Genomic DNA, 22,734 nt, shown 5'->3' with positions numbered 1-22,734 from the left:
CAACAATGACCAAAGAAATAGAAATAAAATAAATTCTATTTAGGGTAATTTCTACCAGTAAATAATTCCAATTAGTTAAATGTAATATTCTAGAACCTGTCTGCAGAGCACTTTGTTGGGTCAGCTTGTAATAATATGGATAGAAACTGGACTAAAGTGAAAGACAAGACAGCTCACCAATGTGGGCTGGCTTGGAAGACAGGAAAGGAGCAAGTGGAGTCAGTTTTCCTGCCCAAAGGGACGTCAGTCTGAGATGATCATGGAGTAGGATTTGAGATTTGAAAATTGTTGAATGCTTGATAAACCGTAGGCTTCTTGTGGAGGGTCTGGACAAATCACTTCAGTGTCTGTCACAACGTGTGAGATGGGAACAGTACTTTTTTTTTTGTTTTTTAATTCCAGAAGCATGTTTTGAAGAGAAGTTCACTAGTATAAGTATTTCTGCCCTTACATAAACAAACCTAAACACAAATGAACTTGGTTTTATTACTGTTGTTGTTTCTAGTGTTGTTTAAGGTTTCTTCCATTGGTTAAAATGTGTATACATCGATATATCGTTGTGCCACAATGGGGTCTGTGACTCTGCTTCTCAATCAGAATATGGGGTTTTTGTCACAATGAGGTATCCCAGCTTTGGGGAGAAGTATAGCTACAACATATCTTAAAGGAACTTCAGTTGCCACTGCCGGGGGTCTACTTGAATTAATAATTTCATTTTATGTGGCTTGGGTCTTTTGCACGGATTCCTCAATGTCTGAAGCAAGTTGGCTTGTGTTTGGGGATTTAGCATTTGTGTGGGATAGACACACAGATATACATATATATATATATATATTTAATTCTGGAAGTCTTCTTTCTTGCAGATATCTGTGATTAGATTTGACTGTTAGATTCTGTTGTATGACAAAAGCTATTGCTTTGATTGCTTATGCACTAATGTTAAAACTGGTTAATGTGAATCAATATATTGGCATCTAAATATGCATATGTCATAACTCTGTTTTAATTGCCTTGACTCTTTCTTGTAGAGTTCAAAAGTGCTTGCAAAGAAGGAGCTCTCCTACATGCCGATCATTGGGTGGATGTGGTATTTCCTAGAGATAGTCTTCTGCAAGCGTAAGTGGGAGGAAGATCGGAAGACAGTCATGCAGAAGTTGCTGAATCTCCGGGACTACCCTGAGAACTTTTGGGTGAGTGAGGACTACTAACAAGTGGAGTGTGAGGTGCTGTAGTGCTTGGAAGGGATGAAGGGCAAAGACAGTATGTGGTAGTCGCCAAGTTGCTCTTAAGAAGTTTGACTCATGAGCTTCCTGGCAGCATCAGGAAAGTATTCTCCAAGAATGGAATTATCTCTAGAATTGCCCATGTAATGTCTTTCTTGTCCATTTTCTTATTTTCTTCCTCTGTAGTATGGAGCCTTAAAGATGTTATTGCAAAAATACCTCTCTCTACAGGAGCTGGAGATGCAGGGGTTACTGATGGTGTAACAAGTGTATGTGATAATGTTGTATTGAAACAGATTAGCTGTACTTTTTAGCTAAGCTACTCTCTCAGTCATTGCTAGAAAGTACTTGTATTTTCTCCTTCTGTTGCGCTGTGATTCTGCGATTCCTTTGAAGGTGCTAGGTCAGATATGGCCCAGCAGAAGCGGAAGCCACAGATAAGTAGCTGGTTCAGGAAGTGGTGTTTGGGGCTGTCAGCTGTGTTACGGGGAGAGGATTGATGTCACCTTTCAATCACAGGAAAGTGTTACTTTTTGCATGACCTTCATTGTTTAGCACTGAGCCTGACTGGCATTTTCCTAGTCTGGGAGTGGAAAGCTTTTGAATTTTTTTCCTTCTCAGTAATCAGAAAAATCCTAGTTCTTGTAAGCTGGTGATGGCAAGAGAAGGATTCAGTTAAGAAAATGGTATGTTAAGCAGCCTCACAAGGGCCAACAGAAAGTTGGTTAAGAAGAGGTTTCTTAGTGAAGATGTACGTGATGTATCTCTCATTCTCTGAAACGAAACTTTTTTTAAAAAATTTTTGTTGATTTATATGAATGCTAAGCAATCAAAACTAAGCTCTGTGCTTGGATAATGATTAAATGACTTCCAGGCAGGAGGCTGTCTAGCAAATGGACAGTTCTTAATTTCTGGTTATAATCTCTCATTTGCCTGCGGTTGTGACTCTTAAATGTTGTTGAATGCCTAAGCAGTTCAGCACTAACTGGTGAGCACAAACTGCCACTGTCCCTTATGCACTGCAGGAGAGGAACTACTAAGAAGGAGCTGTACCTGTACTAAGAGAAATACAGTTTTCGGTGTGCACATGGGTTTGTTGAAGTGTGGAGTTTTAATCTGCCCTTGTGTGGTGACATAATGTCAAAAGTCACAGCAACAGCACCTTGGAAGGTAGAAAGAGAGAGAATCCTAAGAGGACTAGAAGAATTTCCTCATCAGTTTCTGTAGATTTCATCTAGCTTCTTAACATTGTTGATGTGATACATCAGTAAAAGTGCTCTTAGATGAGCTGGAACTGAAGCTGGCTGCTTGGCTTGTTTTCTTCAGTCTCTGTTTTTGTTGGCTAAATCTTTGCTGTTGGTTATAGAGACTTAACTTCTGCTATTTGTCAATGCTCTCTGTTGTGTTAGTTTGCAGTCAGGCTTCTCAGAAAGCAGATAAGCAAGTGGTAAATTTCTAAAGATCTGTCTGCCAGTGGCAAAACTGTAATCGCTCATGTTGAGCACTTCCAATGTATAAGTTCATTAGGGGATGAGGCTTTCGGTTGTCCTGCATTTACTGCCCTTCTGTTATCAGTTCTGTCATTAGCATCAAAGCTACTGCCTGCAGTTGTCAGCAGTCCTCATGCCATCGTGAAAGCAAGTGGGTTGGAGCAAGGCGAAGCAAGCTGGGCACTGAAGCATTTCTTAGAAATCTGTTTGGTTTAGATGATTATCAAGTTTTAGACATCGAGACACTCAATTCACCATCAGTGAAGGATTTGCAACGGGAGGTGTGTTTTGAGTGTTTTCTGACATCTCAGTAGAGATGGAGTGACTCATTTTGAGAAATCAAGTCATTCAGACAGCAGGTAGCAGAGCAGATGTTAAAGATCAAAGGCTAGAGTTCAAACCAGAGGATGGCAAGTTGGATGGGTGGTGGCAATTGAGAGAGTTGGGTTTGTTTGTTTATTTGTTTGGGGTTTGGCTGTTTGGTTTTGTTTTGGAGGTTAGTTCTTTGGGGTTTGCTTTTGTTTTTTTTAACTCCATGGCAATTAAATTGGCTAAATGTGTATGTGGCTACACCTGTCCCCCTGCTAGCAGTGTTCATTTGGGCCGTGTTGGTGGGAATAAGAGGTGCCTTTGGTCAGGCAGATGTAGGAGGTCTGAGCTGCTTTCTAACTGTAGTTCTCTCTTGGTTTTAGTTCCTGATTCATTGTGAGGGCACAAGGTTCACAGAACAGAAGCACCAGATTAGCATGCAAGTAGCCGAAGCCAAAGGCCTGCCCAAGCTCAAGTATCACCTACTGCCACGAACGAAAGGATTTGCTGTCACTGTGCAGTGTTTGAGAAATGTAGGTAAGGAAAGTCACAAGGAACAATGCTAAATGGTTATTTAATGTAACTGCTGTCGCCTTTGCCATGCTCTGCTTTTCCTACATAGCAGCAACCTGATCTAGTTGAAGATGTGTCTGCTCACTGCAGGAGGTTGGACTAGATGACCTTCATGGTCCTTTCCAATCCCAACCATTTCTATGATTCCGTGTGTACTAGCAGGAAAGCCCTGTAATCCTTTCTGACCTTACTTCTACTGGCCTGCGAAAATTAAAGATTAGGTTTTACTAACAGAGTCCTGGGGCAACTTGTTGGGTTGGGTTTTTTTTCCTTTGTTTTCTATTACTGTGAATATATTGGGGGATCTCAAGTTGCGTGTTTTGTACCTCTTGCCAGAGGATAATGTTTCTTAGTATTTATTAAGCAATCCTATTACAAATGAAACAAATACATTACTAGAGAATCTGAGGCAGTGAGTCTTAAGTATTTTTTGTGGTAAATACCTGCCTCAAATAATACCTTTTTTAAGTAAAAGAGACTTATGCTTTAAAATTCTGTGTAGATATGTTCCTGAGACTTTCTTAGTAACCTTTGGAGAGCTGAGGAATGAGAGTATACCTTGACTGAAGATACATGTAGGAGAAATTTATAAATAAATTATTTCTACATTATAGAACATGAGTCAGTTTTAATTCGTTATTGTTGTTCTGAACTCTTCACCCCACACTTTTTTCTAATTACTTGAATTTACCAGCTTTAAAGTGCCGTCAGTAAGAGTATGGCATGTGTGCCTTTGAAGTGATTTTGATTAATGCAATCCAGCAAAGTCTTCTGCTGTGTACTTCATGGGCAAAGGAAAGACAGTACTAAGTAGCTATAGTGCTGCAGTATCTTTGGGGTTTGGTAGATTTGTGTGGTGTCAGAAGAGTGATGTGTAAGAAAGACAAAGTGATTAGTGGTTTAGAAGAAAATGTTCTAGCTTGACTGAAGTTCATGTCAAGTTTCTTTTGTTTTTGAAGACATGTTTTCATGTGGCATATCTGGGTTAGCTGCTGTAAAAAAAATCTTTGCAATCAGCTATCTTGCTGTCACATTTCTTCTACATATCTACTTGCAAGTCAGGTAGATAGTATCGCTGTTGTAGCTTGTCAGGTATCCACAATTTCCCACTTTCAAAATGGATTACATATCTTGGATATTTTCCGATATGTGAAGAAGATGTAAGTTACATATAGTGTCTAGAAACACCCTTAAGGGCACAGTTTAACCTTCCCTTGTGTATAAAGGCAACTGGTTGGTTGAGGGGGAAATAGACTTGTGGTATTGAAGAAATGCTGATTCAAAACTCTGTGAACTTCATTGCCCTCAGCTGCGAATCAGGTACAGGTTATTTTGGTGGTGATTTTGTTCTTTCTTTGCTATCTCTGTGTAAAGTAAGCAAAACATGGTATGGTTGTAGACAAGTAGATGATTTGTAGGAAAATTATCTCTATTAACCTACACTGAGATTTACTACCCACGTTATAAGCAGTAGCATGTTGTTTTAAGTGCCAAGGCTATATGCTGTTGCAATTGGGTTTTTAAAGCATTTACATTGGTAAATAGACTTGTTCACTGTAGGTCCTGAGTCTCATTGTTATCTCTGCCCTATAGTGTGGCCCAGCAAGTGACTGTATCCCTCTATTACAGCCTCAAATTACTTGTTCCAGACAGCATTACTGTGGCTGTTGAATTGCTGCTCTGTCTGCAGAAGAAGCAATGGCAGCATGCAGATGTTCATAACTTCAGTCAGTGATGATGTCTCTAACAAACTAGAAGAAAGACTCTTGCAGGTTGTCCTGTCTCTCTTGTGGTACGATTCCCACTCATTTCAGTGGCTGAGTCTGCAGAGGGGTGTCGCTGCACGTCTCTGAAAGTGGCAGGTTGGTACTGAGCTGTCTGTGCCCATTTTTGGAGCCTGCCACTCAGGCTAATGCGCTTTGTGCTCTTCTACAAGGGGTGGTGGGCCTGGCTGGAGTGCTTTGCTAGGGGAGAAAGCTGCGGCAGGACACAGCAGAGAAAGCAAGCCAAACAAGAGTGTTCCAAGCCAGGTGTGACAGAGGTCAGCATTTCCTTTTTCTCTAGTCTTCATTCCTCCTTTCTGGCAAGGGTGTGATTCAATCTATCTCAGGCTGTAGCACTGTAGGATGGGTGGATGCTGGTTTCTGTGACTGTAGAGGCAATCCACCCACAACAGCAGTCATCACACATTGGTCCTTTTGAAACTCTGTATCAACTCTTAATGCTATCTAACACAGCAATTCTGTGTCTGTTGGAAACAGGCATTGGTGACATAAGTCTGGCAAGTCCATGTGTTTTGACAAATCTGGCTTCAGCAGGAGTTTATTTAATGTGCGTAAATTGGAAACTGCCTCCATCCCAGTGGTGCCATATCTGTCACCATAAGTGGATATATTTGGGTGAAAATATATTTCACACAAAATAACAAATAAAGAACCTCCCCTTCTAAATAATGTCCTTCATAAGTTTTAAAGGAATTCTTTTCTCTTCAGTGACTTTCACTAATTCAGATTGCTGCACACAGTTTCATTCTTAAAGGAGTGTTTTTAGTATTTTCTGAACTTGTTCTGATATTTTTAGCAGTAGCCATCTTTACCAGTTAGCAGTACAGATGCAGTCACCAGGGTCCTCATTTCTAGAAGCTGTTTGCTGCCTAAATAAATTGCTTTAGGTTGTAGAGTTTGCTACCTGTATTGTTCATGGAAGCAAATGATAATACAGATCTGTTTACAAAACACTCATCCATTACTTACAGTAAAAATAAATGTCGTAAATATTGCAAAAGATATATTTAACTATTACTTTAATTGCCTGGCTGTATATCAGGCAGTTCCTTGCAGCTGTTTTTATTTAGTTAAGACTTGTATTTAAAAAGTGCCTCCTAACTCCACGTTGCCAACCTTTTCCTCCTGTGTATGCTGGGAACTGCTGTCCTAGAGGGGACACGTGTGAATAAATTCCAGGGTGATGTTCTCACAGAGTTTAGTATGACAGCAGTTTTGCTATGACTTTTTTTTCCAGTGAGCTGCACTTTCATCCCAGACTTTTTTTTTTTCAATGTTTAGTGGGGCTACTGGTCATCTTCAGCCAGCTACCAAGTGTGAGAGGATGAGTGACTTTTCACCAAGATGACCAGAGTAATGAAGCATTAAATCAAAGGATTATGTAAAGGTGGCTGTCATACCAGCAGTACAGTGAATTCCACCGTTTCTTCCCCTCCATTTCCCAGTCATCACTTCAGATCATTGTGTGCTACTATGAAGCCGTATGTAGGCAGATTCATTGCCTGTAGGTTGATTTGTCAGATGATCATTCTGGCGTAGTCCACCATGTCCACAAAATAATGCATGGAATTCAAGAGAATAGTTGAAGCAAGAAAGATCCTCTCTAGATATGTAATCCAAAGATTTCTTAGGTCAAAATTAAGAGATTAAATATTTAATTCTTAAGTATGTAGATCTCTGTCAGAATGCTGTACAAGGAACTAAAAGTTATATCTATAACTAAAAGCTGGGGAGAGATTAGAAACTGAAAAAAAACTTAGTCTTTTTTGTCAGAAAATAGCAATTCAGCTGGAAAAGAATTGTTATGATTTGTTCTGAGCCTTTGAAAACGCTTCCACATACTGAATTGTGTTTGTTTTTTAATGAAAGGTAACTTCTTTGAGAAAATATTTTATTTCACAATTGAAGCAAAACTTCTCAAATGCTATCTGAGAGTGAGACAGTCGGATTGTTTTCAAGATACTGTGGAGTTATTTCTTTCCTTGGTTTAGAACATGAAATTTCTGGACTCTTTACCTATAGGATGACCAAGTCATGAGAAGCCCAATTCTAATTATGTAATTATGAAATACACATTTAATGAAAAACAATTCAAGTGATACACACAGTGTGCTAGTGCTGCTATGGCTGTGAAAGCTTTCTGGCAGATTTTAACTCCGTGCAGTCTTTTTCTTTGACACTTCTACTGTAGTTCATTTCCTGCAATTCCAAAATGGAAAAGCTTAAGCCTTCAGTTATTTTATATCTGGATATAAACAGAGATCTGCTTACTACTGCATATGCTGTCATTTTCTTGCATTTGCCACTGCTTTGCACCAAAAGATTGCAGTGTGACTGAATTTCAAACTACAGACCAGTTACAAATTTGAACAGGATATTTGTTTGGAAAACTCTGCACATGGCCATCAGGACATAAAGATGTTTCTGACGTCTGTTTCTGCAGATGTATTTTCAGAACAGCAGAAGCATTTTCCAGTGTGTCTGAACAAGCACCCAACTCATATTAAAACTCATAGAATAGAATCGCAGAACCATAGAATTAGTGAGGTTGGAAAAGACCTCTAAGATCAAGTCCAACCATCAGCCCAACATCACCGTGCCTACTAAACCATGTCCCAAGTGTCATGTCTACATGCTTTTTGAATACCTCCAGGGATGGTGTTTCCACCACTTCCCTGGGCAGCCTGTTCCAATGCTTCACCACTCTTTCAGTAATGAAATTGTTTTCTAATATCCAATCTAAAACTCCCCTGGAGCAACTTGAGGCTATTTTCTCTCGATGTATCACTTGCTACTTGGAAGAAGAGACCAGCACTCACCTTGCTACAACCTTATTTCAGGTAGTTTTAGAGCACAGTAAGACATCCCTTCAGCCTCCTTTTCTCCTGGCTAAATAATCCTTGTTTACTCAAATGTTGATGTCTTCTAAAAGATGAAAGAGTAAGTGCTGCATACATCATACTTCCTTTTATTGTGTTCTCATTGTCATTATAATAATCTTATGCTATTAAAGAATAAACTAAGAAGCTTAGCCTGTTTGAAACAAATTGAGCTCTTCTTTCAGTTATTATACATTGGATTAGTAAGTTAGAGTAGATTAGTAAAATCCTCCTACACCAAAGAAGCTTAAAATGGAAGCAGATAATATATTCAGAAGAATAATTTCCTACTTATATTGTATAGGGAGAGCAGTGTGCTTGAAGTAGATTTTGGCTTATGTGTTGTAGTTTTGAGTTAGAGCAAAACCCCCAGCTTGTACTAGGAAAAGAATAGAGTTCTTAATGAGGGATGCATTCTGTGTGCAGTGAGAGGGTTTTGGCCTCTTGTTTTCAGGATTTCCTTGCAGTGCTGAAGCCAGGCTGTTCTGTTCTGCGCTATGAATTCTGTTTTGCAATAACAAATGTTGTGGCGAGTTCCTGGGGCTGAATGTTGTGACCAAGACATATTTCCTTCTTGTTGCTAGAGAGGCTTCAAAAATAAAAGCAAATCTGTTTTGTGTAATAAAAAGCTACCTTAGGTGGGTCTCGCAACAAAGGTTTGGCACAATATTCATTTTTGCAAAACTTTCAAATACAGCAAGCTACATGTCATGTTAGTCACTTTGTGACAAAAAACCAAAAACATTTTATTGCTGGCATTGATCTGAGAATTCTTCCAACAATGCACAGTTGGTTTCATTGTCAAAAAGATTAATTGCTCTCTGGTAATTTTTTGACATCAGGAAAATAGTTTCTGTAAGGATGTATGTGAAGAAATTTTTTTTTAAACACTTTATATGGTTTAAAACAATGAACACTTTTTCTGTACAAGCTGCTTGTTCATGCTGTCTTATCCTTTGCAAATACATTTACTGCTACCACACAATCCTGAACTGTAGAAACATTGTTTTTGAAGGTTGAAAATTTGGTTACAGTGAAACTTGGATTTTCTGTTCCTCACAGCTGCGTGTCTTCACAGCAGGAGCCCAGCTCACAAGGGACATGGTCTGTTATTCTGTCTTTGCCTTTGCTCAATAGCAAGTGCCTCAGCTATCAGATAACAGACACGAAGGGGAGGTTGTTCTGAACCCCAGCCATTCATAGTACCATTAAGCCCTCTTGCTGTAGGATGTTACCCATTCTTAGTCAAACTGTATATATTATTCATTGTTTATGAAGTGTTTATCTCACTGGTTACTTACCCAGATTTGAGGACCCGAGGCAGGAATTGTGTCATTTGTAGTGAGTTGAGAAAGCTAATCATTTTTCAGCCATTTGACTCTTAGGATGTCCTAGGTGTATATTAACTGTCAGAAACTGTAACTGTGTTCCCTAGGCCCAATGTTCTGCACCTGATGGGGAAGGAGATGAGGGTGGAGAGCAAACCCTTCTGTTCTACTCATGTAGTTCCTGAAAGGGTCACTGGTTATTTGGCTTCTCAAAACCTACATGTTGACTAATCTATTGCCATCTATGCTTTAATAACAGCTCATACTATGGTGCTATTGTTGATGACTTCATATTTAAATATGCTCCTTATCTGAGAGAGAATGACTTCTTTCCATTCTATTGCTGAATTAATCGCATAACCTGTTTGTTTTCTTTTAGTTTCTGCAGTCTATGATTCTACCCTCAATTTTAGAAATAATGAGAATCCAACATTGCTGGGAGTTCTAAATGGAAAGAAATATCAGGCAGATTTATATGTAAGGCAAGTAATCCATATTTTAATTCCTTTTTGGCATACAGAAATGTGTGCTTGCAGTCACAGTTACACAAGTAAGGAGATATTTTTAGGTAGGTTACAGACAGCAAATCTCTACCAACTTGGCTTCTCAGTAATGCAGATAAAAACTCATAAGGGTTGGCAAGAGTTTCTTGTAAAGTTCTGTGACTATAAATATGTGGGGACCCTACAAGGCTCTCCAGGATTTTTGTTTGTTATTCTTTTATTCATTTGTGTGTCTGTTTGACAGCTCAGCAGTAACAGCGAGGTCTCTTTTTACTCACTTGGCCAGAATACCAAACATCTACTGAGTGTTCAAATGGTGTAGCTTTGTACCTGTCTCTGGCACAATTGTTCCCAGTCAGGTGGAGGGCAGGATCAGGACTGTTCCCATCTTTATTTGGCATAGTTGTTGATGTGTTTGAGTGCTGCTGCCTGCCTGGCAAGAAGAGGATTGTTTAATGAAAAAGCAGTTACCTAGACTCTGTATCATTAATGTTTCTATAAGTGATTAGTACCCTGATGGTTTCCCGTTATCTTAATGAGATAATGCTGCAGACACTCAGAGTATGTGATGGGTTAGGGCTGGAGCACAGGAGCCTACAAGTGATCCCACAGGTGATCAGGAGTTCATCATAACCCCATTACAGCTGTAATAGCCTGGTCCAAATGGTTTATCTTGGGTACCAACAGGGCAATGTTTTCTTCTTACCTCCCCTTTTCTGCCTGTTTTAAAAAATACTTTCTTCAGAACTGTTTTTGCCCAAGAGTTAAAAAGAAACTTTCAGTGCCTCATGGATGCAACACGAGTTTGCATTCCCTCTTGACTCTTGTAAGTAGATCAACCTATTGGCCCTATGTTTAGTGTACATGACCTGGATGGCTAGCGCTCATGTAGGAGCAGCTGGTCCTCCCTGTGTGGGTCATTCATCGCAAGAGGTGTGGATCTTCCTCTGTCTCCTTTTACACCCTTCCAGCATGCTGAAGATAATCTGGCAGAGCCACGGAAATTGCTTTTCACAATTCAGGCTAGCTATTTGCCCATCTGTTTTTTTGAGCTTCCTGAAAAACTCTTATAGGCAGCGTAGAACTCTCGGCAAAATTTGTTTTGGCAATTAACTGGGGACCATCACAGATGTTCTTCAAAATCCTGCATGTTTGCTTACTAATGTGTTGTAGGTGTTGCACTAAGTTTGTAAAATTTGAATGCCCTTGTTTTTTTCTGCTGAAATTATGTTGACTTCCAGTGTTTGTCATATGACTTTCTTAAATGAAGGAACAAAACAGTACTGTGGCACATCTTGATTTATTAACTGCAAACAGGAGTGTCCTGACTCTGAAAAGTGCTTTCTCCTGTACTGAAGGATGTTGCTCTTAATGGATACTTATTAAAATATATGCTATATTGAAAAATGTAAAACTATTGAATATTGCTATTGACATGCCTAAATGAAGATAACAAGGGGATTTTTTTTCTGTCACAGGATTATTGACCAAATTTCATGTAATGTGATGAAAACTTTGTTTCATCAAGAGAAGATTTTTCAGGAATAGGAGCCATTTTACTGGAAACTATCCAACTAAGCTGCACATAACAAAAATTATAGGAACTGGAAGTGTTACCTGAGAAGTACTGTAGTCCTTTACCCTACATATAAGGAGAACACTTTGTTTTTTCTCTCTAATGCCTAGCTGATTAAATACAGCCTTCAACTCTATAGGAGGGGAAGAATATAATCACTTAGACCCTTTGTTTAGAAACAGAAAATTGAAAACCTTTATCTAGAAAGTGGCTTTAGAGAGTTCAAACATAATGCATTACTATTTCAGAAATCTAAATTTCTGATTTTCAGATACATCTAAAAACTTAAAGTGGCTCTAGAAGCAAACTATGCTTGGCTGACCGGGGACCAGTTGCCATAGATTAAAAAAAGATGGAAAATGTAGTGAGTCTCCTGTCAGATGAATAGTCTGTCTACAGAATGCAAATGTTGCTTATGGGAGTCAAATTATTTAATGTTCTTCGATTTCCCTTGTTTATCATTGGCAGGCGGATTCCGCTAGAGGAAGTCCCAGAAGATGAGCAGGAGTGTTCGAACTGGCTCCACAAACTATATCAAGAAAAGGTTTGGGGTTTTTTTGTCTTGGCAGCACTTCTGAGCCACTAGTTCCCAGTTATTTATACTGCTAGTAGACCTTTACACAGTGTGCATGCATAGTGGTCCTGCTTTAGGAGCTTGAAGATGATTCATTTGTTTGGTTTTCAGGTTAAGTGCTTTGTTTGTCCAGACACAAACCGGTCTTGTGCTGTCAGTCATGGTTGCCTTTATTTTGTACTTAAAGAGCAACAGGAAGAAAACTTAAGTGAACCTCAACAGAGTAGTGTTAAAACTCTTCTTTAGAAAGTTTGGTAAGGATACAAAAAACATAAGTACCTCCTGATTGGTAGAAGGACCTCCATCTCACTAAAGGTACAGCATAAATCAAGGTGAAATTCATGGTCTAAATGAGGTGTATTTTGCTTTAGTGTATTAACATTTTTGTCCCTTGTTTTACCCTGTCCTTTTTACCAAGGCAAAGATTCAGTATTAATAGGACAGGCTGATAAATTGCTTTCCTATTGTGTGCAAAAAAGATGTGAATTTAAGATTCCTAATTATATAGGATGAGGGCAAAATAATAATGACTGTGTTTGTAGATTCCTGCTGATTACATTTTTCCCCAAATACTTTCATAGGCATCCTTCAGACTTTCAGAATCCGTTTCTCATTAGTTTTGTTTTTATTAGCATAAGAGATAACGGTTGAGGAGCGCACTCTTTGAATACCTGCAGCACTCCCTTTTCGATCAGTGGAAGTCACAGGTGTGCAAGGCATGAAGGCCTGGCAGCTTGGTTTGCTGCGGTATATTAATCTAAGTTATGTATTCAGACTGGAATGCAACAGTGCTTTGGAGTTAGAAGTGACAAAATGTAACTATGCTCTGGGGCAGCAAAATTCTGCTGTGCTGTTTGAAGTACTATACCCAGAACACCATGTTAGCATTTCTGTATTGGCTGTGTTCTACTCTCTATCTGCTTCATACTGTGACTGTTTCTGGTTTAATTCATTGAACATCTAAGTAGCTTGCTTACAGGAACATGAGAAGTAAATGTAGGTTGAGACCTCAGTTGTAGATCTGCTAGCTTTACCTCTGATCTCCCTTCTTGTAAACTGTGCCACTAACACCTAATGCAGACACCATGCCTGACACCTTTCTGCAGAAAAGCATTAACGTTACCCATGTGCTTGTGCTCTCTCTACACTCATGTCACTGCAAATGATCCCTTTGCTGATTATTGCAAAAGTCCGCTTTCTGCTGCTATGACTTTGTCTGTAACTTAGTTTCATGTTCCTAAGAAATGTTTAGACATTTGCAAGACAAGAACATAAATATAATGAGAACGTGGTGAAGGAATGTGTGTTCAGTTTTCCTTTCCATTAAAACCATTTTGATTGTGTGGCATTTTTTTGACTGGTTGGGTTTTTTTGGTTCAGTGGTGGCTTTGGTATTTTTCTGAAGGCGACACGTTCCTCTTCCTTCAGCTGTTTCGTATCAGTAAAACTGTTATTTTATGGTAGCCATTCCTGGTTTACACAAGGCCATGTCTCAGTAAAATCAAACCAGGAGATAACAGAGCAGGGACATCTCCTCAAGTGTTCCGAGATGATGAAAGCTCATGTGCAGGGTAAAAAGCAGTTCTGTTTCACCTTTCTGCCATGGATCTTTAAGAAGATAATTGGCTATTAAGTAGGATAATGAGCAGGATTGCCACCTAGGTGTTGTTTCTGAAAATGAATTTTGTTCCAGGTTAACATCTAGAGAATCCCTAAATATTGTGATAAAATGTAACAGATCTGTATTCAAAGGGCAGTAATTCATTGCAAGACGTGCACTCATCCCCTGCTTTCTCTATTTTGGTTGTAGCACTCCAGTTTCTGTTTTAAAGTAAGACAGGTAATGCATCCTAGTGAAAAACAGAGCCCCTAGTTCATCTTGCATTATGGTTGCATGTGCTGTTGCTTATTTTTAGTGATTTTGATAATTTTGCAGTACCTTCTCAAGACTTGCATACTGTGCACTGAATTATGCTCTAATAGCATGATGTAGTAGGTGAGGCGTGTCACAGGTACTGAGGTCAAGGTTGGAGTGCTGTACATTTGTGATGATCAGGGACACAAAGCTGTTTGAGTAATAAAATCAGCAGTTAGCGGACATGAAAGGATGTGCAGGTTTTGGGTTTTGTTTGTTTTTTAAAACTGTCATAAGTAAAGGAGTGAGTCTTTGAGAAAAGCTTGTTCTGTTGTTTTTAACCTCATTGCCTGATCCCAGTTACATGACCCTCAAGCTGAGATTGTGCTCTCCAGGAATCTCGTGTGTTTATGTTCTTGCTACTTATCACTTCATTTTCTATCTTAGCCACTGCTGCAAATGCAATGAACAGGATCTTGCCAGATAAACACTGGAACTGTGCTGTTCTGAGCCAAACATCTTTTTTCCAAGCTTACAGTAAGCACCGTGTCCACATACTTCTTCCTCACTTGGCATGAATTTTGTCCTTCTACAGATGGCCAGCATTGTATCAGTAAATGCGAAATTATGACAGGTGCAATTTGGGTTGCACATTACATATTCTTTTCCTTTTCTTTTTAAATGTTTGCTAGGAAGACTCCCTTTGACTTTAACAAGGACCAGATTGAGAATCTAAGTGTCTGGTCTGAAGAGGTACTGTGTAATTGTCACAGCTCTGCTAGACCTTGTGTGTTTTATTTCTTTTTTTACCTCCTTACAGCCTCAGTGCCTGAAATAGAAGTTCGGCTTGAGAATCTTAATTTCCATTAAAAAGAAAGTGCAATTCTAATTCTTCTCACTTGTAAGAGAACCATGGAAAACAGGGCATGAAAATAGATGCTGAAATGCCCCAGGGAATTAGCAAAGCATAACTGAAGTGGGGAAGTGTACAGAACTCCAGTATTTGGGAACAAAGGATGTGGTTTTGGATACTTATTCTTTGTGGGCTTCATCATGAAAAGGCAGTGGCATACCTCTGCAGTCAGACGTCCCTGGAAGGAGCAGGGAGGGAGAATCCAGTTAGCCTCTCACAAGATGATGGATGTTCCCAGATTTCCCCCACTGCATTACATACTCCACTGTCTGAAGTAACTCAGATTTCATGGAGGCATTAGAGGGAGCGTATTCCCATGTCCAAATAGGATACTGAGGTCCATGGGATTTATTCCAAACTGAAAACAAGCTCTGGATACAGGGGAGTGAAGGGAGCTTAATTTGGATGAGGTGATTGAGAGAGAGTTTGAGATGCATCATGGGTTTAAATGCTGGCTTGAGCTGTTGATGGGTACCATAGGCATCCTTGCAAAAGCTTAGAAGGCAGATCACCCCACAGATCTCTCCTACAAGGAGTGTGAATGTTTCTATGGGTAAGGAATCGTAACTCAACCAAAGAGCTGTTCCCCAAAATGTGTAGTGGAGGTGATAGCATAGACATTGTTTTGCCTGTTGTGTATTTCTCCATCTGTCTCAAACGTCTTGGTGCGATGTGATCAGTGGTTTTGCTGCCCCTAATGCTGTGCAGAGCCAACAAATAGAAAACTAGTGTGCTTATTTTAAGAGAGTGTCTCACTGTCTGTAGTAATAGGCCCCCTAAAGGTGATATCAGTAATAGTCGGAAATTCTTAACTTCTGGGTAATACCAGTGTCTAGAAACCTAACTATATGTAGTATAATTCAATTTACTGATGATCAGTTTCTCTGTGTTAAACTGGTCATAAACCAAAATCCTCAAGGCACTGTAAGGAAAAATTCATACACTATGTAATTTGTTGAAGGCAGCTAATTAATTTGCCATAATGATCCCAGTACAATCCGGCTCGCATATGAAAAACGGTCGTAATTTTTCTAATCTCAATAAAGAGAGCACAATGCTTTAATTACTGTGTAATCTCTTAAAAGCTAAATGCTCCCTTTGAAATAGATAAAATGGTAGCTGCCTGTAATTGTTCAAGTTGCTATTAAATAATTAAAGAATTGTCTGTGTCAGCTGGAGTAAGTGTAAAATCATAGCATAGTGGAAGTAGTCTTCTTGTGGTTGATTACAGCAATCTTGGCTTGCCAGAATTATTTGAAACTATCTTGAAGCCTTCCTTTCTTTGAAGAAATTGTTTTCTTCATTCTGACTAAATTGAGGTTCCTTTTTCTGTCAATTTAGTGCTGACTTCGTTAATTAACTAGTTTTATGTGATAACACGGATTATTAACCTTTGCCTTTGAACCAGAAGGAAGGGTTGTTTTTCCCATCCGCTTTGATACTTTGGATTGATCACATTGCTGAAGGCAATGCCATTCATCCATCTGGGCTCTAGAGGAAGGCAGAGAGTTCTAAGTCTTTTGTGCTTTATGAAGTACACACCACAAAACAAAAAAAAAACAAATGCCACCTCATTATCATCCTCATACTAAAGGGGGGACTCCTTTAGTCAATACAGTGAGAGATTCTAAACTGTTGCTTGCTCAACTGTCTATTGAGAGGTTCAGCACCCAAACTTCCTTCCATAATCTTCATGGGAACAAGATGAACAAGACTGCATCTATGGGGCGATGCAGACAGGAGGGGGTGGTGTTCTGTGGAGTATGGGACAAGATGGTTCAAGAAAACCCTAGGAAGTGGAGGATCTGCTGCTGTAGCCCCAACACTTCTGTGGCTTACCAGCAGTAATTTGGTCAGTGGCCACGGCTCTTCCAGAACATTCAATAGAGATGTCTACATTGCTGCAGGATTGTATATCCCCTCACCCTTCTCATTTTACTAGGCTTGTAATACCCTTCAGGCATGCCATTTTTCAGGCTTCTATGTGTAGGAGAAAGAAAAGATGCACCATCAGTGTAAGCTCTTTTTTATTTATTTTTTTTTTGATTGTGTATTCGTTGACTTCAAAGTGCAAGATTTCCAGCTATAGCTTGGTCGTTGATATTCACCTGCAGTTACAAGTCTGCAGAAGGAGAAACATTGAAGTCAGAGATTGCTAGTTTTGTTGGCAGATGTGTATTTAATTGTTGCCCTCCTCTATTCTACTAGGATGCATTCCAGGAAGAGTACTACCGAACAGGAACCTACCCTGCAGTCCCTATAGTACCACCCCGACGACCATGGACACTTTTGAACTGGCTTTTCTGGGCCTTATTGCTGCTATATCCTTTATTCAAGCTGCTCATCAATATGATCAACAGCGGATCATCACTAACACTGGCTAGTTTTGCATTTGTCATTGTAATAGGTAAGTTTTCCCAAAGAGAAAGAGAGGGTAACTGTCAGACATGATTTTTTGAGGTTTATTAGATGTAAATATGACTTGTGAATTCAACAGACCATCTGATACTAAAGTCACTTTAGCCTGGAATAGGTTAAATAGATTCTTTTTTGTTGTTGTTTATTTTTGTATAGTTGTGTTATTTTTTGTAAGGACTGCATATACAATTTTCTGTTTCTATAGAAATCAAAATAGTAACTTTCCAGTGGGTTGCACTTTTCAAGTGTAGTGTGTTGCTGGGTTGATTGAAAAACAAGTTCCTTTTCCAAGCTGTTTCCTGGAAATATTTTCTACAGGGCACTGACTGTCACATGTATTTATGGCTTCATCACCTCAATGTCCATGTATATTATAAACATCCTTTGAAAAAGAAACAGAACTTCACAGTCCTCCTGGCTTGGAGTGAACTTGAATGCTGAGATATAAGTTAGCTGACAAAACAACCATGTCCAAAATAGCTACATGGATGAAATAGGAAAACATGGAGCATTTTCTTGTTTTAGAAGTGTACCTAGAAATGTGTCTTTGGTCTTTACCTAGGGAATTCTTCCTGGCACATAATATTACTTTGCATTCTCAAAAAGGTCTTAATCATGAGCAGGTCCCATGCTAGTCTGATCAAGATGTATTTTACTAATGTCCTTTTGCTCCATCTGTGAACAGCTTGAAATGGTAGGCACACGATATTCTTTTTCAGAAAGTGCCTACCAAATCAAACTGCATACGCTACTGCAGAAGCTTCTTACAAAGATCATGAGAAAAGGAAGCGTGTGTGTGTGCACGCATGTGCATGCACACGGGATATTTGCTTTGGGATACTTTGGGCAAGAGGAAGGAAAACAACAGCAAGGATAAGGTCCAGCATAGTAGTCGGTATATTAATGTGGGCGAGGTAGAGGGAAAAGGAGGGCAATCCTGTGCTCTTTTCCTCACCCAGAAAAATTGTTGGTGCTTTTAATCCTGAGAATGTTTTATATAAAATGTGTAAGAACTTCCTGGAGCAGTGACTATAACTTAGAAGCACCTTTTTTGACTCACTTTACTTGTTGGACAGCAGTCGTTTTTGAAATGAATCAGCACAGGTGGCATTTTGACAGCTCACCCGATACTCCAGTATCAGGAAGCTCATTGAGGTGCCTAATATCTCATTGTAAGTAGAATGCTGTTTCTAAGGTCAGTTTCAGTACCTGATAACATTGCCTTTATTAGCCTAGGTGTAGATAGCACAAAATATGCATAAACCTGTGATAGGAAGGAACAGATGAACTAGGAGGTCCTTTTTCCTGGTACCCTCTCCTTTGTTTCCAGACTGTCATTTGTCTTTTGGATGGTCTCTGCTAATTGCACTCTCCAGTGAAACTTACTGGCTTGTAATTAACTGACTGCTTGGAAGGAAAGTACCATAAGAGAAATGCCCCATGGCGGTCAAGGAGCAGTGAAAACACACTGTAATACCTCAGACCCTAACTCTCCAATCCAAGGAATGAATAACGAATGTATATATATAGCTCTGCTAGTTCAGCTCAAACACTTTTAGCCCTAAATAAACAATGTCTCCTCTTTATACTGAGAATGCTGAGCCATCCCCTCTTGCCTCACTGTGCAGCAGTTTGGCTATTTATACTCATAATAATCATCGCATTGTGCTAGTATCTAACTACTGGTCTGGGACCAGGAGCCGTTTGTGATACTGTTTGAACCAATGCAAGGCAGTCCCTGCTCCAGAGGATAAATTCTTAAGCAGTTTGATAGACAAAAGTCTCTTGAAAACTGACTTTAGTTTCATAGGACACATGGCAAGAGATTCATATATTTGGCTCACAACTGCTATTTAAAACTTTGGGCTGATATTTTGGTTTTAAGACAGTCAGTGAGTCCATCAAATACCTCAAATACTGGTATTTGAGTCAGCATCTTTTTTCCTCTCCTCCTGCTTCCCCAATCTCATTTGACTCCAAAGAACCCAGTGTTAGGTTGCCTTTCATGTTTGGTAATTTGCATTGAAGAGGACAACCTTCATGCTCCAGTATAATTTTATTATAGTGCTGTCACCAGCAGTTAAGAGGGAATTGTTGGGTTTTGTATGCAAAAGATGAGAGGACTTCTTTTGACTTTCAAATAAAGAAGTAGATCTAGAAGCATATTGGCATCTGGGCTTAGGGCATGGGGCCAGCAGTTAAGTATCAGTTATAGGCAAGAGAAGTATTTCATTTGAAACAAGTGTAAGTAGTAATGAGCGAGCTTTGATTCTGCAGGAGCTGTTTTGTGTCTGCAATACGGTATGTGCACGGTGCTATTAGAAAACCTGTTTCCGTGGATCACAGTGCAAACTGTGAGTTCTTGGTGACTTGAGAGTGTCTGAGTGCAGAATGTTGACTGGAGGGTTGGACCATGATGTCCTGTGGGCAGCAAGGCTGTTGATGCCTATAGGCTGAGATGAGTGGAAGGTATAGAGAGCATGAGCCAGCAGTGTTACAGTAAGTTTTACAACAGCAGGAGGATACAAACCATGTGCAGAGTTCTGCCTATGCTGGTTCTGCCTGTTGGTGGAGCTGCCAGACAATCTGGTCTTTCAGCCTGGTGCCTAAACCTGTTATTTTATTTTTTTTTTTACTTGCTTGTTTCCTCTCCTTTATAGTAAGATTGGCCCTAAATAGCAATTTCCAGCATTCATATGAACTTTAATTGTACAAATCTTTATTTCTTTGTATAACCTGTATAGCTCAGGCATACAGCAGACTATATATGGGAAATTTTTATACCCCTACTTGCTGTGCTGCTTATAGCACTCGCTGTATGGTACAAACCTCAGGTAACAGACAAGAAGAAATCCTGAGGTATGAGGGATAAGGTGGAAATCCTCTGCTTTAAGCTAAGATTTTTGCTGAGGGATGTGGTGGTCTGTGTCTGTGGGGTGGTTATCTTGGAGCTAAAACAGGTTGCAAGAAAGCGATTCCATTATTGGCTCTGCCTTTATGTGTTAGCTCAGCCGTCACCACTCTGGCAGGGAGAGCAAGTCCTCGGCAGCTTCCTGAAACTTTTGGCTGGTGGGTACAATTGATAGAAAGACAGCAGGAGCTCACTTACCTTCTGCAGTTTGCCAGGGAGCAGTGTAGGGATGCCTCAGCAGATTGATAGCTTCTCTCTCCTGCATTTCTCAGAGTGGGCTTAAACTCTCACAGCTGATTAAGTTAGGCACAATTCCTGTTTGATCTCCCTTTCTCCCCATCCTTGCAGTAAAAAAACCCCGAACCCTAAGTTTCCCTTACTATGGTTGTATTTAAACCAACAGAGGAATAAATCCTTAAGCATGATGGTATCACTAGGGCATGCATTAAGGCTCCAGGAGAGTTGTGGAGAGGAGGCAGGCAGCACAGGGAGGAACCGCTGAGGCACCCCAGCACTCATCCCCCTCATCCCCACTTTGCTTCCACAAGCCTGGCAAACATAAGCAGCCCATTCTCGCACCCCACCTTCCCTAGGGTGCTGCAGGGTGAAATGAGGACAGAAGGGCAGTGGCAGCTTCTGCCAGGGAGCAAAGGAAAAGGAAAAATTCCCCAAAATCTGAACTGCCAAACCTAGGTATTATTTGGTGTCCAGGCAGCAGCTTTCCTCAAACTGGATGAAATCTCCAATGCACTGTGTGGTTGCTATAACAGCTACTCTTACTTATGCTCTGCGTCCATCTCCAAATGCTGTTGCTATGTCTTGTAGTTAAAGTCTTAATGATTTCATGCTTATTATTACGTCAGACTGCAGGCTACATGTTGGATCTTCCTCTTGTCTTCCTTAGCTCACACCATGTACATGTCAGAGATGTTGTTTCCTATTTGTGAGAGTGTAAAGGTTCGCTTGTCCCAGTTGTGTGCTTTTCCATTCACGGACTAACAGTGGAGTGTTAAGGATGCTGCACAGCGCTCTTGCCTGTGAGAGGGCCCAGCTTCCCTCCTGTCTGGGCAGCCAGGAGAGAGCCAGAGAGCAGCCCCACAGGCAACCCAGCTTCCCTGTGGCACCACTGTCTGTTCAGCCATCGCTGTGTCACATCATGTGTGACTCATCTCTAGTGTTTAATTATCACTTGCACTACTAAAAACTATCGCTTCATTTACTGTTGTGCTGCAAAACACAAGTCTCTAGTTGACTGGTTTGTTTTCGAGTGCCAGTATTTTGAAAGAACAAAATACAATAGTGCCTTTCATCCAAGCAAATCAAACAGGAGACAGTAGCTGAGGTGGAAGGGCGCTGAGGTGGAAGTGTTTCTGAAGATCAGCTAGCCCAAACCCCCAACTGAGAGCAGTGTCAGCTACAGCAGGTTGCTCAGGGCTGTGTCTCATCAGCTTTTTAGTACTTTCAAGGACAGAGACTCTATAACCTTCCTGGGCAGCCTGCCAGTGTTCTATCACCTGCACGGTAAAGACTTTTTTTTCTTCCTTTTTTTTTACCTTATGTGTCAGTGTGTGCCCATTCCCTCCTGTCCTGTCACTGGGCACTGAGATGAGCCTGGCTCTGTCTGCATCACATCCTCCCTTCAGATATTTATGCACAGTGATAGGATTGTACCACACTTCTCCAGGCTGCAAACAATCTCAGCTCTCTCAGCCTCTTCTCATGTGAAAGATGCTTCCTCCATTTCCTTACTCATCTCTGTGGCCTTCACTGTCCTCACTCTAGTATGTCTTTATCTCTCATGGACTGGGGAGCCCAAACTGGGCTCAGCATTCCACCAGTGCTGAGCAGGATGGGAAAGATCATCTCCCTCAACCTGCTGGATATACTCTTCCTGATGCAGCACTGGGCAGCTTTGATCCTCCTTTTCCCACAGGTGCACACTGCTGGTGTCTACCAGGAAGCTCAGGTGCTTCTCTACAGAGCTGCTTTCTACTAGCCTGTTATCTTCTTACTTAAATAATATATTCAGCTTTTTCAAGTTGTCTTATTTACAGTTGTAACGCTCAATAGTCTGTGCTCCAGAACAGTTTGCTTGAAGCGCAAGAGAGAAGTGGATATTTATGAAAGTGATGGTTTGCATGGTTGATATGGTAGCGACAGATTACAGCTGGACAAGCAAACAGCTGGTAAAGCAAAGGGTAGCGCTGGTTACCAGCTGACAGCCCTCTCCCATTCCTGTGCTGGAGAGAAGCACATTCCAGGACACAGGGCATTGTATCCACTCTGCTATTGGCAGTTGATGCCTGGTAGCGGTACAAAGCCTCTTGGTGATCTCAGGCTCTCATGAGACCCCACCTAGAGTACTGTGTCCAGTTCTGGAATCCCCATGATAAGAAGG

General features: G+C 40.4%; 1 protein-coding gene across 2 annotated transcripts in view; it reads left to right on the top strand.

Moving 5' to 3' along the window:
- Positions 1 to 22,734, top strand: part of AGPAT4 (1-acylglycerol-3-phosphate O-acyltransferase 4) — a 73,726-nt gene that overhangs the window by 46,477 nt on the left and 4,515 nt on the right. The window contains exons 4-8 of one of the 2 annotated variants that reach the window (XM_069852198.1): positions 1,029 to 1,190; positions 3,406 to 3,559; positions 9,966 to 10,068; positions 12,134 to 12,209; positions 17,216 to 17,414. In XM_069852198.1, coding sequence (XP_069708299.1) covers positions 1,029 to 1,190; positions 3,406 to 3,559; positions 9,966 to 10,068; positions 12,134 to 12,209; positions 17,216 to 17,414 — 694 coding nt within the window. Of the gene's footprint in view, positions 1 to 1,028; positions 1,191 to 3,405; positions 3,560 to 9,965; positions 10,534 to 12,133; positions 12,210 to 17,215; positions 17,415 to 22,734 lie in introns of those variants that run through there. The other variant, XM_069852197.1, reaches the window with a different exon arrangement.

The sequence above is a fragment of the Phaenicophaeus curvirostris genome, chromosome 2 (genome assembly GCF_032191515.1).
Source record: "Phaenicophaeus curvirostris isolate KB17595 chromosome 2, BPBGC_Pcur_1.0, whole genome shotgun sequence".
Lineage (NCBI taxonomy): Eukaryota > Metazoa > Chordata > Aves > Cuculiformes > Cuculidae > Phaenicophaeus > Phaenicophaeus curvirostris.
This window is presented reverse-complemented; position numbering and strand designations above follow the sequence as displayed.